Below are 18,402 nucleotides of genomic sequence, written 5' to 3' on the forward strand. Positions count from 1 at the left end.
GCACCCATGAAGAATCCATATAACTAGGAAAGAAGCTCAGCACGTGAAAACCCTCTCCCGATCTTTTCGTGCTCAATATTCTCTTTCCTCAACTCTAGCCAACCCAGAGATTTTTGCTATAAAATCAGTAAAGCAGTATAAATTCAGGGTAAATCCATGTAAGGATAAGCTGTAGATAAGATTTCTTCTTCCATGGACAACTTAAATTTAAGAAAGTTATGGAAGTTAAATTTTAGGTTTTTGAATTCTTACATTACGTATTTGTGGCTCAAGAATTTTTTCTACATGCAAATCATGTCTGAACTATGCAATGTTTCTTGTAATCTTATTAAGGCATGAAGAGTGTGCTATTGGTGACTTTAAAACATTTGTCATCATAGCAAATTACTCCTCTTTATATATCCTAAATGGGCAAACTCCCATGACCAATATTGGCATGGGAAGTTGGCCTGAACATTTCCTGGAGTAAGCTCTTGGCTCAGAGGCCTTCAGGAGCTGGGACCAATTTGAAGAGATTTAACACTCTCATGGAGTTACAGCACTGGTTATTGTGCAATAAATACTTAAGTGGACGTGAGTGCTCTTTAGTTCATTCTCTGTAGCTCTTTATACAGATGAGGTTAGGACAGATTCTGAAGCTCTTTATACAGCACCCACTGGGAGAAAAGTATAAGGGAGAATAATGTCCCTGACTAAACCCCTAGACTTTATTTTTTGGGGCTCCAAAATCACTGCAGACGGTGACTGCAGTCATGAAATTAAACAACGCTTGCTCCTTGAAAGAAAAGTTATGATCAACTGAGACAGCATATTAAAGAGCAGAGACATTACTTTGCCAACAAAGGTCCGTCTAGTCAAAGCTATGGTTTTTCCAGTGGTCATGTATGGATGTGAGAGTTGTACCATAAAGAAAGCTGAGCATCGAAGAATTGATGCTTTTGAACTGTGGTGTTGGAGAAGACTCTTGAGAGTCCCTTGGACTGCAGGGAAATCCATTCAGTCCATCCTAAAGGAAATCAGCCCTGGATAGTCATTAGAAGGACTGATGCTGAAGCTGAAACCAGTATTTTGGCCACCTGATGCAAAGAACTGACTCACTGGAAAAGACCCTGATACTGGGAAAGATTGAAGGCAGGAGGAGAAGGGGACCACAGAGGATGAGATGGTTAGATGGCATCACCAACTCAATGGACATGAGTTTGAGTAAACTCCTGGAGTTGGTGATGGACAGGGAGGCCTGGCATGCTGCAGTCCGTGAGGCTGCAAAGAGTCAGACATGACTGAGCGATCGAACTGAACTGAACTGAAACCCCTAGACAGTCCCATCACCACAAAGTTAGTTTCCTCAATCTAATCCTTATCAACATCAATCCCTGTCCCATTTAGCCTCCCCTCAACATAAACACAATAAAGACAGCAGCAGAGCTTTCAGCTGGTGCTCTCCTTCTTACTAAAACTTTTCTTCTTGATCTATTTTGCATCTTTGTTTTCCCTTCTCCCCTTCTCAGTAAATTTCATTTTACGGGAGACCTAACAAAGACATTAGCCTTGGTACACTTATGCCAAATAATTAAATTGACTTTTAATTATGCAGATTTTAGGACAGTAAGATATTCTGGCACATTTCAGATACTAAGGTATGTTCTTAGTTGTTCTGAGAAGTCTACTCTGATGTGCTACCTAAATTCAGTACTCACTTCTGATATTTATAGCTGAGTATTAAGTATTTTGAATGGCATTTTGAGCTCTGAATTTCGGTAAATATTAGTACTAAAAATGCCTTGACATCACAGAGCTAGTGACTACAAGATTTTACCATCACACATCCCAGTAAACCAGTTGTTTATATATTTTGTATGGTGTTTGACCTTTATAAAGAAAACAAGGTTCAAGATCTGAAGTCTATGTTGCTGAAGAGATTGCATCAAAATCCACCCCTTGATAGGTCCCATCTCTGGAGAAATTCATGAGACCAGTGTGTTTGTGTTACCTTGCAATGATCCTGCACAGCAAACAAGCAACCGGGTTCTATGTGTTCTTTTACTCCCTAATGTTTAAATATGCCAGTGAAACTTATATAACTGTTAGCTGAATTACACCTTTAGCTCTGCCTCTGAGATGCAGTATTTTTCATTCCAATAATGTGTTTTAATGACTAAAAGGAAAAATGAGAGGAAAAATATTTGACCATGGCCACATGATATGCCACATTTCTGTGACTATTATCCTGTGTGCTATTATCTGCATACTTACCATTTTAGAATTAATATGTTTTAAAACTGAGATCATAATCTGTAGCAGACCAAAGATCATAGCACTTCTTCCAGTCTGGCTAGCTGTATTTTACTCATATATTGTTTTTAGGATCTGAACAAAGCACAGTCTCCAAGCTTTGCTCTCTTTAAATCTTATAGCACTTCAGGCAGATAACCAATCATCTGGCATCAGTTATCTGTTCTAACTACATTATATGCAAAAAAAGGGGAAAAAAAAACCCATTCATATCTACTGTGTAAATTCAGACCTCACTACTGGAGAGTCCATTCTTCCCATTGTTAGTTGAATTCTCTGTCAAATCTCCAAGCAAATGATCCTTATATCAAGGAAGCTAAGATGTTTTATATTCACTAGTTAGAGCCTTTGATCTGTCTTTCTAATTGGAAGAGAAATTTTTAAGATTACCTGAGCTCCAAAGTTATTTTGTTGTGTAGGAAAGGGATAATCAATATGTGGTAGAAAATTACAAAAGAGCTATATCATTGTTGGGCCTTGAGCATTAATGGCTCTATCTGGGTCAAAAGATTATATTCCAGTGCCTGATGTTTCCTTCCCTTTTAAAGCTCTTATTTGAAAATAGACCTAACTGAGATTCAAATGCTTTATCTTTTGATAGAGTTTTTACTGCAATTGCATATGGAGCTATGGCCATTGGAGAAACACTTGTTTTGGCACCTGAATATTCGAGAGCCAAATCTGGGGCTGCACATCTGTTTGCTCTGTTGGAAAAGAAACCAACTATAGACAGCTATAGTCAAGAAGGGAAAAAAACAGTAAGCACAACTATGATTTTAACTGTCCACTTATTATTAATTATTCATATGCATGCTCTCTAATTAGACTTAAATGAAGGCATTATTTGATAACTGCAAATGAGTGCTGTAAAGAATTAAAAGCTTGTATAAATAACTGTTATGGTTACAAAAGGAGAAAGGGGATGTTGTCTCAATCAAATTTTCACCTCTCCTACTAAAATGTACAGATTTTATATTAAAAAATATGTGCTTCTGGTTTATTTGCCTGATGCCATGAGAATGTTCTTGAACACAGGATTGATTTATACATTTGATTTTATTTAGACTGCAAAAGTTTTAATATTGGATAAAGCCTTGCATTAAGATTTATTCATTTTTTTCTCTGATAACATATGCAAAGTAAATAGTATCCTGCTACTTCAGACATCATTTTTCATGGAAAATATATGTGTTAACAGAAGAGAGGAAATGGGAACTATATTAAATTATTAATATTAAAACATATGCACACATTTAGTCACAAACTCTAAAAGATATATACATTAAATATATATTCAGTTTTCCTAGACATTTTAAATTTAAAAGAATAACTATTAGGTATACACTTGAAAGAAAATTTTCATTTAAATGTATTTCCCTCTAGCATTTTAACAGTAGATTTATATGTATGATAGCTTAAAATAGTACATTATCACTAGAACTTCATAATTATTAAAAGAAATCTAGTTGTTAGAAATAAAAAGATCATGACATTCTCAAAATAGAATGCTTTAAGATACATGAGTGTCACAATAAAATTTCATACTTGTCTTTTGAAACGTAATGTAGGAAAATTTTTAAATCTTAGGATTTAGATATTTAGTAATATTACTAGTCATTTCTTTCTAAATGTTACAATAGAGGGATTGAGCATCTCACTGATAAACATCCCCATAGAACTGTATCAAAGGGATAGAATGTGGAAATGTTTCTTATAAAGATTATAAAATTAAGTTATTTAATCTTTATTTAATATACACATACTTCTACCACTCCCTATGCTTTATGTTTTGTTTTAATTTTTATTGGCTTATTTTTGGCTGTGCTGGGTCTTTGTGGCTGTGCTGCCTTTTCTCCAGCTGTGGCGGGCAGGGGCCTCTCTCGCGTTGTGGTACGCAGGTTCTCCTTGTGGTGGCTTCTCTTATTGAAGGGCAGAGGCTCCAGGTTGGGCAGGCTTCAGCAGTCACAGTTCCCGGCTCCAGAGCACGGGCTCAGTGGTTGTGGCACACAGGCTCAGGTGTTCTGTGGCATATGGGACCTTCCCAGATCAGGGATCAAGTCTGTCTTCTGCATTGGCAGGTGGATTCTTTACTACTGACCACCAGGGATTCCCACTCTCTATGCTTTAAAAAAGTAAAGTCTGATAAAACAAAATTGACAGACGATAATTACTGAGGTTGGGAGATAGGCATATGTGCAAGCAGTCCATTACATGTTACTCTCTCTACTTTTAAAGGTGTTTGAAATTTTTCCATTACAAAATGTTTAAAATAGTAAAATTTTAAATGTATTAAAGTCTGGAAGTCTAAAATATCTCTCTATACCTTTCCAAAAGGCATCAGAGCATACAGAAATAATTGCATTCTCTAAGGTTTTTTAAAAAAAAATTTTTTTGCAAATAATATTCATGTGCTGTAATGGGCAAAGCAGAAAGCACTGAAAAAGCTAAAAATAAGCTGCTGTTAAACTTAATATTTTGGCACATATCGTTTCAGGATTTTTTTTTCTAATTCTAAAATACTTAACCACAAGTTAACATTTCTTTCCTTTAACAACAGAATAATTTCATTGTCAAATATTTTTTGATACTCCTCCCCTCCACCTACCCCTGCCTCCTACCTATATACTGGGCTCAGAATATGCTGAGCATGATTATTAAACTTCACCAGTTAAAATGCATTTGATTGAGGGCAAACATGGAATTCAAAAGAACCTAAAATCTTATGAACCAAATATATAAAGAGAAAGTTAATCGTCGTTTAGTGATTGTTCTGGAAAATCTTTTATAAACATCATACTTATGATATACATAAATACTGGTTTACAAATTATCAACCACTAAAGAGACTGAAGCATAAAGAGAAAAATAAATTTATAGCCAAATGTCACTGCCAAAAGATCAATTAACACAGATAAATCTGAATTTAAAATAGAGATATATATAAACTGTAAATCATGGTCCAATTTATAAAAACAACATTTATACATATAGTTTATGAGGGCTCCAGCTATTCTGAGTTAAGCAATAATACCTATAAAGTGCACACTAATTTTTTTAAAAAATGTATTTATTTAGAGCAGGTGGTCAAACAGCTCTTCTGCAGATCAGACTGTGACTGGGTACTGAAGCCAAAGGAAACTAGTGTTTTTAGGAAGTCTGAGAGTTAAGACCACAAAAACTACAGACGTAAAAATCTCAACCAAAATGACAGAAAGTACTGATGCTGAAGCTGAAACCCTGGCCACCTGATGTGAAGGGTCAACTCACTGGAAAATACCCTGATGCTGGAAAAGTTTGAGGGCAAGAGAAGAAGGGGGCAACAGAGGATGAAATGGTTGGATGGCATCACCGACTCAATGGACATAAGTTTGGGCAAACTCAAGGATATAGTGAAGGACAGGGAGGCCTGGCATGCTGCAGTCCATGGAGTCGCAAAGATCTGGACACGACTTAGTGACTGAACAACACAGTGTGCAGTCAGCAACTCGACAGAGAGGAACATGATGTTTAAAATTAAAATGGTTGTGGAAACATACACAGTTTTCAGAAAGCACTCAGCCAGCGTGCCGTAATTTGTTACACACTTTCTAAGTCATCCTTCTAAACACTGCCAACTTTCTTTCACAGGACATGTGTGAAGGGAATATAGAGTTCCGAGAAGTCTCTTTCTTTTATCCAAGTCGCCCAGATGTCCTAATCCTTCGCAGTTTATCCCTCAGTATTGAGAAAGGGAAGACAGTAGCATTTGTTGGAAGCAGTGGCTGTGGGAAAAGCACTTCTGTCCAACTTCTGCAGAGATTTTATGACCCAGTGAAAGGACAAGTGGTAAGACTGAATGCAAATACAACTTATCTGGATGTTAGTGGGGCTGTTGTGAAACATTCCCTCGGGCTTAAGTTCAGGCTTCCTGGTATTCACTCTGGCCATCTCCACACCACAATTCTCAAAACCATATGCATGATTAGTGCTCTTTTCAATCAGCTCCATTAAGTTCTGCATCCTGACCTCAAAAAAGAAATGCAGCTTCTCCCTCCTTTGAACTCCAAGGACGGTTTTTCTTACCTGGCACTTTCCTTACTCTAACTTATATTCAGATTTTCAACTATTCTGTCCCTTCAAACGCCACCACATTACAAACACACAAAGACAACTTCCTGTTCTGCCTTCCCCTACCGCCGCAAAAAACAAGAAGCCCATAAAAGTCAAAGATTGTCATGTCAGTCATCATTCTGCTGCAATTTACAGTCTTTTGCTCATCACAGTCTCAAAGATTATTTGGAAAACGTAACAGTCCAAAATGGCTGCCTTCAAAGAAAACAATGAGTTAACAATGAGTACCAAAATTAGTTAACACTCAGCTGTTTGTATATAGCATAGCACATGCCTTCTTTTAAACTCTCCAATGATTTTCTATCGCAGTTAGAATAAACCAGCGTCCATACTATCAAATCAAGGTCCTTTGTGATCTAGCCCCTGCCTCTCCCTCCAAAGTCCTCTCCTATAGCTCCTACCTCATTATACACTGTGTATCAGTCTCACTGACTTCTCTATGTTCTTTAAATACACAATGTTCTTTGAACACACATTGTTCTTGCTATTCCCCTGATCAAAATGTTCTTACTATAACTTCTTTACCAACATCTTCTCATCATTCATATCTGTCTAAAAATGCTACTTCCTTAGACGGGACTTCTTAGATAGAATATAATGCCTTCACCCATCCCCTTCCCAAATCCTCAGCACATTCTTAGTCACTTTCTATCCCATTATCTTGTTTCATGACACTTTCTTTTTCTGACGTTGTGTTTGTTAGTGTGCTTATTACCTGTCTCTCTCCACTACAATATAAGCTACAGGAGGGTAAGACCTTTGTCTTATTTATTACTCTTTCCCCAGTGCCTGAAGAGGCCTCATCATATAGTAGGTATTCTTATGCTCATCAGATGTCAGTTGAATTTTGTTACATCACTAGGCTTTCATAAAGCAGGGTCCTTTACAGTGGACGTTGGTCATTTTTCATCTGACTTTAGTACAGAACACCAGACTTCATTCTAAACTTTGGGCAGGTCTCTAGAATATATGGCCATTCCCAGAAATGTCAAGTAAGTTTAAGAGTTGGTACTTCAGTTAGTTATTAATACATGCTGTCTGCTTTTATACAACATACGATTTATGAGCCCTTCTTGAGTAACATTTATGATATGAAACAGCTTGAATTCCTAACCTTCTTGTTATGATTTGTATATGTTTGAATACAGTGAACTGTAACACGACACAGTTGTTGGATCTTCACATACCATTCTCCATTCTGCTTTCGGCAGCTATTTGATGGTGTGGATGCAAAGGAACTAAACGTACAGTGGCTCCGTTCCCAGATAGCAACCGTGTCTCAAGAACCTGTGCTCTTCAACTGTAGCATTGCTGAGAACATTGCCTATGGTGATAACAGCCGTGTTGTGTCAATGAATGAGATAAGAGAAGTAGCAAACGCAGCAAACATCCACTCTTTTATTGAGGGTCTCCCTGAGGTAAGAAAATGTCTGAAATCTTGAATTAAAAGCTGTCAAGTATGCCCTAGTATTTTATTGGGTTTAAGTGGTTATTTTTATGTGCTCCTTGGATTACACAATTTATTTATTGCTGACATCTAATGTAAAGTTAGATATAAAAAGCAAAATTTGAGATTATGTTTGTGTGACTTTTTCCAAGACCAACTGTATTAATATTCACTGGATATGAATTAATTTTCATATTTTGATTTTATACCTTCTATTCATTTATACTCTACTCATGGCTACACCACCATCATCCCCCTCTGGACCACCTTGAAAGTGAGTGAAAGTGTTAGTCGCTCAGTCATGTCTGACTGTTTGTGATGCCATGGACTCCTCTGTCCATGGAATTCTCTAGGCAAGAACACTAGAGTGGGTAGCCATTCCCTTCTCCAGCGGATCTTCCCAACCCAGGGATTTAACCTAAGTATTCCACATTGCAGATGGATTCTTTACCGTCTGAGACATCAGAGAGGACCACTTTAGTACCTTCTTGATCTGTCTTCCTGCTTCCAGTCTTGCCCCTTTATAATTCTTCATCACATCAATTCGATCTTTTAAAAACATAAAGTAAATCATACCCCTCCCTGCCTAAAGCCTCCTAACGTCATCCCTTTGAACTAAGAATGAAATCAAAACTTATTAGACTGGCAAGGCCTTCTGTGATCTGGCCCTGATCTCCTCTTTATGTGCTCACTCTCTCCAGTCATACTGACTTCTTTCTGTCTCAAGAATTTGCCAAGTTATTCCCTACTGCAGGACATTTACACTCATATTTCTTCAGCTGGGTTCTGCCTTCCTATGACTCTTCAAAGAGCCAGCTCCTTAAATTTCAAGCTCTTTCAAATGTCACTTTTGCAGCAGCCTGCCCTGGCCATCTTATTTTAAAGAGGACCCATCAACCCTCATAGCCCATCACATAGTCTTCAGAGTGCTTACCACAGCCTAAAATTACCCTGGTGCTTACTAATTTGTTTATGGTCTCCTTTTCCCACTAGAATTTTAGGTCCTTGCCTGCCATTTTTGTCAGCTCTCTACATTTGCTGTGACAGCTGATACAAAATCTCAGAAAAGTTGAAAATCTTGGTTAACTGTAAAGAGGGCTTTAACATAACAAGCATTGATACAAATCCAGAAATAGTGCACAGAGACACTAATGTTAGTTGCAAGTTATAAGTTCTTACAATATCTATTTATACCTACATACACACATACATAAAATAAAAATATAGGGACTTTCTGGTGAGCCAGTGGTTAAGACTCCACACTTCCTAAAAGGTGCACAGGTTTGATCCCTGGTGAGAGAACTAAGACCCCACATGTTGCACAGTGCAGCAAAAAAAAAAAAAAAAAAAGGTATATGTATATACCTACTTACTTTTACTTACACTTACTTTTGATTAGAAACAAATTTGTATACTGTGGTTTTCTAGCTCACTTTAAAAGGAAATGCCAATGTTTAGTAAGCATGATATCAAACAACTAATCTAATGCCCTGTTTTGAGAGAAGGATAATGGTCACCATACTCTCTTTTATACTACTAGATCATCCCTCATCATCTCCTGTCCACATTAATTGGTTCCTCTAACTAGAAATGGGCCATTAATACAGTTTCCCTAACTTCAGTAAGGTTCTGCATTACTAACTATAATAGGAGTAACAAAATATTGTGACCCTATAGCTTTCCCCTTTTTAACCAAGACATTCACTGAACTATTGATTCAAGGACAGATTATTATCTACATAATCCTAATAGGATTTTTCTTTAATTTATGTGTGGTAAAATGCTATCCATTTTATAATTGTACCATTCGACTTTTACCCTTAAATTGTTTTTTATCTTTCATTCTTTTCATTGTACTATTTCTCAGATTTACCCAAAACTATACACTGCATAGATTCAGCATTCTTTTTACAACCAACTTTGAGAATCATAATGTTATTTCCAAAAGAAAGAATAGCTTGTTTCTAAGTGTTTTTAAATAAAACTGTAGTTTACCTTCATATCACTCTTACCTGCAAAATATATAGAACCATAAAGAAATCTGGTGCCAAAATATCCTTTTGGAATAGGACAGGGAAATTACTAGTCTAGCAGTAATGTAAATAACCATTTGGAGTGAAGAAAGGACAGGGGTTTTGGGAAATCAACTCGGAGCTATTTCCAGGGTTAAGTTATGAAGGTCTGAATTAATAAAGTAAAATAAAACAAGGAAAGGGATGTAAAAATATCATAAAAGTAGAATTGTCAGGACTGAGCTTCAGGTTGTCTGTAGAAAGTGAGCAAGAAAGTACATAATACAGTGGGCATCTTTCTGGCCCGAAAACACAAAGAGCTTATGATAAGAGTACAAAAGCAGGAGTGACAGAGCTTCACAGAAAACCACACAGAGGATATTGCTTTGAACTGGGTTTTGAAGAATGAGTAGTTCACTAGGCAGAGAGGGAGCAACACCATTTTTAGGAGACAGAATAAGCTCATGCAGAAACACATACATGTGAAAGGGTTTTATGTGTTTGAGGGAAAATAAGTTTAAAGTTCTGAGCATAAACTATAAAGTGGGGAATTAAGAAGAAGCCACACAAATATGAGCATGGACTAAATGTGAAGGTTCTGAATTACCAGACTAAGTTTGGACTCTGTTATTATTGGGAAGAGGAAACCGCTGGACCTTTTTACACAAAGAAGTGACATGATCGAATTTTTAAAGGAAAAAAAAAAATCATTTGAAGCTCAGCCTCTTGTTCGCTCATTCAAGAGACGTTGTGGCCTCTGTGGCAATGGCCCAGACTACATGAAAGGGGCAAATCCTGGTACATTACAACCTGGATGAGAGAAATTCAGGTCCATATTTTTCTTTCCCCCAGTTCCAATTTCCAAAAGTTCTTAAACGTCACACACTCCCCTCCACACACAAAGACCATATGTTTTAAGTAAATTTGTTGGGTAGTCAAAGTGATGTGAGGTTTTATGTAGTCTTTATTAATCCTACTTAGAATGAATTGTCAAATATTTCTACAGAACGATTCACATATTTGATTATTGATTGCTACCCAGCCTTTTCTGAGAGTCTTAAATAGTAAATGTGTGTGTGCTCAGTTGCTCAGTTGTGTCTGACTCTGAGACCGACCCATGGACTGTAGCCTGCCAGGCTACAGTCCATGGAATTTTGCAGGCAAGAATACGGAGCAAGTTGCCATTTCCTTCTCCAGGGGATCTTCCCAACCCAGGCATCAAACCTGAGTCTCCTATGTCTCCTGCATTGGCAGGCGAATTCTTTACCCCTGAAGCCTGGGAAGCCCAAAATGATACATATTGCATATTAAATATAAACAATGTGTGATGTGTACCATTTATAGTATATTTTATTCTAAAGTAAAAAAAAAAAAAAAAAAGAATTGTTAAACAAATATAGCCCTGTGGGTTTCAGGTAAAGGATTATGGACCTGTCTGGCAGATCAAGGCTAGAGCGTGAATAGCGGTCAACTTAGAATGTGCTAAGGATAACAAATCTATGGTGTATGCCATGAATAGAACCTCCAGGCATTTGGAGATATTAGCCTGGAAGAGGTGTTGAGATAACACTGGCTTGGTCTTGAGGATCCCTGAGAAATACATCAGGTGTAGAAATCCCCTAGTGCCCACAATTTCACACAGTCAGCTCTCAGTCAAACCACTTCCTGGCTCCCACTGGAACCACCCTGAAAGTCCTTTAAAGGGCCTGCAGGGAATCTCCAGAATGCAGCTGGTTTAGGATTAGATTCTATCTGATGTTCCTTCCAGGATCCAATTGGTATTTAGACCCAGGTTTACATTGAACAGCTACTGCTTTTTGAGTATCTCATAAAACAGGTGATTTCAGGGCACTCACCATCCCAGTGTTTGCCAGAAAATTGATTTAGATTTTCAGTTGAAACAGGAAAGAATGAAATTCTGTAGTTCTTCATTAGAAACAAACAAAAAGACAAAAACCTTCAGTTTAAGTGTCTGAAAATGTTTTTAGATTACTATTGAGACAACATGTATATTCATATTTATAATCTGTTCTGCTTGAAAGTGTTAGTCTCTCAGTTGTGTCCGACTCTTTATGATCCCATGGACTGTAGACTGCCAGGTTCCTCTGTCCATGGAATTCTCCAGGCAAGAATACTGGAGTGGGTTGCCATTTCCTCCTCCAGGGGATCTTCCCGACCCAGCAATTGAACCTGTGTCTCCTGCATTGTGGGCAGATTCTTTACCATCTGAGCCACCAGGGCTTAATGATGGGCAAAAACATCTGAATTGTATTTATTCTTGAGACTTATATCTTCCTGAAAGCCAGAGAAAGCCAAGAAATGCAAAGTGATTTCTAAGCTAGTATTGTATCTTCTTCAGCTGTAATAGAAGAATCCACATACAATTTAAACTAGACTGGTAGAAAGAGCTACAAGTCCATTATCGTCGCCACCAAATCCAGTTTTTGGCTTAAGATTGAATCCTCCAATTTAGATGGGAAATTTGCAGGATGTGGATATGAACCACTGAGTTTTACCTGATTATCTATAGCCCTGTGATTACAGTTTTAATAAAATATGTTTTAGGAGGAAAAGGCCCAGTGGGCTAGCAGTCTCAGGTAAAATCATAAAGAAAAAAGAATGAAAGTGAAGTCACGTCCAACTCTTTGTGACCCCTATGGACTCTAGCCCACCAGGTTTCTCCATCCGTGGAATTTTCCAGGCAAGAGTACTGGAGTGAGTTGCTATTTCCTTTTCCAGGGGATCTTCCCAACCCAGGGATTGAACCTGGGTCTCCAGCATTGCAGGGAGACACTTTACCATCTGAGCCACCACAGAATCTCCCAAAATCACAGAGAAGATAGCTAAAGTCTGTTTCCTTTGTAGACTTCACAAAGGACTCTTTTACTGGGCTTCAGTAATTCAGACACCCATCGTTTGACATAAAGTAAGCAACTAAACATTTTAAGTTGAAAAATGAACTTTGAGATTCAGGAGACATATCTGTTATTAAAGTTACTCACAAGCTCTCTCAAAACCCCCTCTTGCTGGAGAAACACCTTCTGAAGGCAGCAAGGTGTGGAGGGAAAGGCAGTTGAATCAGCCCTCTCCAGAGTCCTAAGTTAAACAGTGCTGCATTTCTCTATGATGATGCTACGGGATCCACATTCAGAGGGTTGTACAGTTGGACTTATTTTCCCAGTGGAGCTGATCCACCCACACATCCTTGTTTGGGTACCAGTGGCATGTATTTCTCAGACAACTGGCAAGGGCTAATAGAGAGCAGTGTGAAACCCTGGAGAAAAGCAGAGTCAACAGGATAATGTAGACAGCACGTGGGAGCCTGCTTGCTGATCCATTATGATTTAGACATGTGAGAAATTTCCTTTACCCTTCCATGGAGTGTAATACTGAAAAGGGGGTCATTAGTAAGTAGGAGAGTGTAGAAATTTGTGAAGTGCTAAATATCAATATCATGGCCTGAAAAGTTGAATGGACTGTCTTAAGATGCCAGCCTAACTTATTGCTAGGATGATACCTGTACCACTGAGAATGGCATCATGACACCTGGAGAAATGTGCCCACAAAGATTTAGTAAGAGCCACAGCTAGGGAACCCAATGATTTCTTTTAAAATGATACTTTAAATCATTTTGACCTGAAAACAGAAGATACTTTAACTTAATGGGGAAAGATTTGTGTTTACTGGGAACTTTTTCCCTAATGATGGTTTTTTTTTAATGCTTTAATTTGAACAATTCCTTTGTAGAAGCAAAATGGCAAAGGTCTACTGTTTGTGACCAGATTAGATACGTAAATGAAATAGTGTTTACTGCTGGCTTAGCATTTATTTGCAACCAAGTCCAAGAACAGATTTCAGCACTTGTTGGGACACAAATTTTAGAGAGTAGCAAAATCTGAAATATTTAGATGGCTCTCGCCCACAGTTGCCATGTTAATTTAAATAACCAAGACTTGCTTTCTTAATTGCATGTTCCTGTAATAGAAATACAACACACACGTCGGACTGAAAGGAACACATCTTTCTGGCGGCCAGAAACAAAGACTAGCTATTGCAAGGGCTCTTCTCCGTAAACCAAAAATTTTATTGTTGGATGAGGCCACTTCAGCTCTTGACAATGAGAGTGAAAAGGTAACTTTCTCTTCTTTCACCTCAGGATTAATATGAAATATGAGAGTGGAGTATTTTGGAAGAAATTAAGGTCAGTTGGTGGGGGAAAAAAAGGCCTGGAAAGAATTGTAGTCATAGGGTCACCAGTTGTAATTAAGGTTTTGACCTTTATGTAAAGGTCAGAGGCTGGTGGGGAGCGGGGAGAGAGTTGGGGCACGAGGAATCTTGTGTGTTAGAAAGGTTTTCTCATTAGAATTTGTCTCATCATCAAAAGGGTCCCAATTCTTGAAATGCTTCTCCACTCAAGGAAAAAGTCCAAGGAAGATTACTTTCCTGTTTTATTATTCTAATGATACCAAACAAAATAATAAGGTAAACTACATATGTAAGAGAGTGATCTACACAGCAATGTTGTAGCCTGCTAGTTTCTCTACCTTCTTTAGAATATTTGCTCAGTTTGAAAAGGAAACAAGGGGGCAAACAGACATGTAACAATAGGTGTACAGTTCAAGCTTCTTCTCATGTTTAATTTTACTATATTCTTGTCCCTTAGTAGTTCTTGCATATATAGTATGTTCTTATTTGTTAAATGAAAGCTGGTTAAATGAATAATAATCTTCAATATTTATCAAGTGCTTATTATACACTACTATCTCAATCCTCACAACAGTTTGATTAATTATTTTTTACTATGTTCAGTTTACAGATCAGCACAGTAAGGCTTAGAAAAAGTTAAGTAACTTCCTTAAATCCCTCATGGCTCAGTTGGTAAAGAATCCATCTGCAATGCAGGAGACCTGGGTTCGATCCCTGGGTTGGGAAGATCCCCTGGAGAAGGGAAAGGCTACCCACTCCAGTATTCTGGCCTGGAGAATCACATGGACTAGTGTCCATGGGTCGCAAAGAGTCGGACACAACTGAGCAACTTTCACTTTCACTTTAAATTCTAATAGAGTGTATCTGATCTAAGATCCCATGAGATTAATCACTACACAACTACTATTTTTAGATGATTATCATTCTTGATTTCCAAGGAGACAGTGTGTTATGAAAGAAAAAAATGGGACTTTTGGAATCAGACATATTTGGGCTGTAATTCTGGATTCATCAGTTACTAGCAGTGTGACCTAGGTCAAGTGACCTGAATTTTTCAAATCTTGGTTTACTTATCAGGAAAATGAAAATACTCCTTACAGAGATACTGAAAGGATTTAAATGAGATAACCGTCATTAGAATATTTTATATATTCAGCAAATAATCAGATTTTACCTTCTACTTCCATTTCTTATTTGTTCTTGTTGTTTTGTTTTTGGCTGCACTGCAAGCCATGTGGGATCTTAGTTCCCCAACCAGGAATTGAACCTGTGTTCCCTGCAGTGAGAGCACTGATCCTACCACTGGACCTCCAGGAAATCCCCTTATTTCTCATATAAAGCATTATTACCTCTTTGTAGCTGAGATGCTGTTTTAGCTAGGACAGTTTTACAACTAAATTCTAAAAAGAAAAACAGACAAAAGGAACCATGAGAGGAAATGAAGTAAATAGACAACTGAGTATGGAAATACTACTTCCTGGGTTTGACTTTGAAACCACTAAACACAAATAACCATCTAATTTTTATTGTCACAAAAGCTACTCCAATTAAAAAATCTTAATCAGTGTCTATAATTACTTATTTTAAATTTCTATTAAGATATTCCACAAAGAAGGGTAGTTTCCTTGAAGATAAGCAAATACACAATGAATGTTATTAGATTTCCTTAATCAGTTTGACTTGGGCAAGTTTACTGGCATTTAACCAAAACTAGCAGTCATAGGTCCTTCTCTCTTCCAGGTGGTTCAACATGCCCTTGATAAGGCCAGTAAGGGGAGGACCTGCGTAGTGGTGGCTCACAGACTCTCCACGATACAGAACGCAGATTTGATAGTGGTTCTGCACAATGGAAAAATAAAGGAACAAGGAACTCATCAAGAGCTCCTGAGAAATCGAGACATATATTTTAAGTTAGTAAACGCACAGTCAGTGCAATGATGCTGTTGGAGTTAACACATATTTTGATCTTTGTGTAATGCAAAGAAAGACTGCTTAATAATTATTTGGTATGCTTTGATCTTGTTTATTGCATGTATCAATAGAATCATGCTATTCAAGTAGACATGTTTTGTTCACACACCATCTTCCCTTCAGATTCTCAAAAGGAAACAAAAATTCATTTAAGTGAGATAATGCATTTATCCTTCAATTTATAAAAAGCACATTTGCTTATAAAGCAATTTGCTGCAAAGTGAGTATTTTCCTATCAATTTCTGCTATAAAATTGGGAATATATTCCTAGAGGGAAAAATTATCCAACTAACTAAATTGAAAGATTTTGGCAAATAGACAGTATGATGTAGTTGGACCTGTGGCATTGCAGGAAGAATGATTTTAATTTGGAACATCCTGAATTTTCTAGCAAATATTAGAGCAATTTGAGCTGGTCCTTTTCTCCAGACCATCAGATGTTCTCTCACACTCTCTCAATGCTTCTTTCAGTGAATATCCACTATTACCCAAAATTCCATTATAACCTTTTGTCATGAATATCCACTATTACCCAAAATTCCATTATATCCTTTTGTCAAGAGGATAGGGAGAATTATAATGTAAAATTTCTGGCAGAATTAGGTAGTTATCTTCCACTTCAGTAAACGAAATGGTTTACATGATCCATTCTGAAGATTCCACTATTTCAAGCTTTAGGTTTGGCAGAGTAAGTCACAAGCTTACTCTATATATGAACACTTATTTACTTAAAATAAGAGCTACTTTTACTATGGTGAAAAATTTTAAATGCCTCTATTATTACTCAATCAAGTAATTTGTTTAAAGTTTATATGTAATATACGTATGATTTTAAAATTCCATGTAAATAACAGTAAATAACATGTAAATAAACTGAGTCATGTTTTACATTTACTTAAATATGTAATTTCATCCAGGGATTTTATGTCCGTTCTTCAGTGTATTTCTATTTACATTGATGCTTACAACCAGCCTCCCTAAAGTACACTCTGCTAGTAATCTGAAATCTTGTGAAAAAAACTAAAACCATTTGTGTTTTATGCCACACTTTAGAAAATGCAAAATAAAAATAGGATTGGGGGATTGAGAACCAGATTGTTGTTTAAAAGCACTGGCACGAAAGCCTGTGGCCCCTTTGCTATGTGTGGATGTTGAGCTCTTGACGGTTTCTCTTTCCTGGGAAGGAGGGAGAGAGCAGTATGGTATTGGATATGCTTAATTCCTCAGAGCAGGAGCAGTCCAGGCTTCAATTCTGTAATGCCTCCTAGATTAGAAATACCTGCCAAGCCTATATTCTCCTTGGGCGTAGCCATAGCAGTTCCACAGTCATACCTACAGACGTCAGCGAAACACTTTCTTTTTTTTTTTTTTCCGACTTTTGTGACTTTATTATTTTTTTTCAAGTACAATTGTGATTTTATTATTATTTTTTCCATTTATTTTTATTAGTTGGAGGCTAATTACTTTACAGTATTGTAGTGGGTTTTGCCATACATTGACATGAATCAGCCATGGATTTACATGTCTTCCCCATCCCGATCCCCATTCCTGCCTCCCTCCCCATCCCATCCCTCTGGGTCTTCCGGGTGCACCAGCCCAGAGCACTTGTCTCATGCATCCAACTTGGGCTGGTGGTCTGTTTCACCCTTGATAATATACATGAGTGAAACACTTTCTAATTAATAGCCCCGTCTAATATTTTATTTGCATTTTTATTTCAAAAGATTTTAAAGAGTACTCCACAGGCAGAATTCTCTTGAAGTTACTGCCTTCACTGGAACAAGTAACCAGGCTGAGAACTGGGGTCCTGGATAGTATACAAGGATCTGTGGGGTTATCAGCTGATGAAGGCGAAAAGTAAGTAAGACCAGCTGCTTTTAGTAAACATCACAATTTAAAAATTTTAAATTGCTGTATTATTTTAAAAATGGTTTTAAAATATAACCCAACCAACTCCCTTTTTATCTTACCACTCCTTAAAACAAATGGTGGTATGTTTTTATGTTCAGTGATCTTAGGTCATAGCTAATAACCTGGCTTTTAGCCTATTCAATGTGTCGGTTTCATAGTATATATAGAGTGCTTTGCATATCACTTATTGTATGAAAATATTTTCTGTTAGTGTCCACCTGTGTATTCATTGTTTTAATTTGAGCTCTTATTCCCAGAGGATTACTGAAGCGGAATCATAAGTTGACTGGAAAATTCACTCATAGGAACTAGTCAAGGGAGGAAACTGGGAAAATTGGAAGTAATAGAAATTTAAAAGCTCCTTTAAAAGACATAATTATTTTTTAAAAATGCATGGATAGTCAAATGTCTACATAGTAACCTCAAGCAACACAGCTTGCCTCCTTTTAGCAA

At 37.3% G+C, this 18,402-nt stretch overlaps 1 protein-coding gene across 1 annotated transcript in view; it reads left to right on the forward strand.

Moving 5' to 3' along the window:
• ABCB5 (ATP binding cassette subfamily B member 5) overlaps positions 1–16,055 on the forward strand; it is a 115,165-nt gene extending 99,110 nt beyond the window's left edge. The window contains exons 23-27 of the mRNA XM_043872292.1: positions 2,894–3,050; positions 5,920–6,117; positions 7,614–7,820; positions 13,846–13,992; positions 15,808–16,055. Of these exons, the coding sequence (XP_043728227.1) occupies positions 2,894–3,050; positions 5,920–6,117; positions 7,614–7,820; positions 13,846–13,992; positions 15,808–16,005 (907 nt within the window). The 3' untranslated portion in view covers positions 16,006–16,055. The remainder of the gene's footprint in view (positions 1–2,893; positions 3,051–5,919; positions 6,118–7,613; positions 7,821–13,845; positions 13,993–15,807) is intronic.
• The last annotated feature ends 2,347 nt before the right edge of the window (positions 16,056–18,402 follow it).

This window comes from Cervus elaphus, chromosome 18 (assembly GCF_910594005.1).
Source record: "Cervus elaphus chromosome 18, mCerEla1.1, whole genome shotgun sequence".
Lineage (NCBI taxonomy): Eukaryota > Metazoa > Chordata > Mammalia > Artiodactyla > Cervidae > Cervus > Cervus elaphus.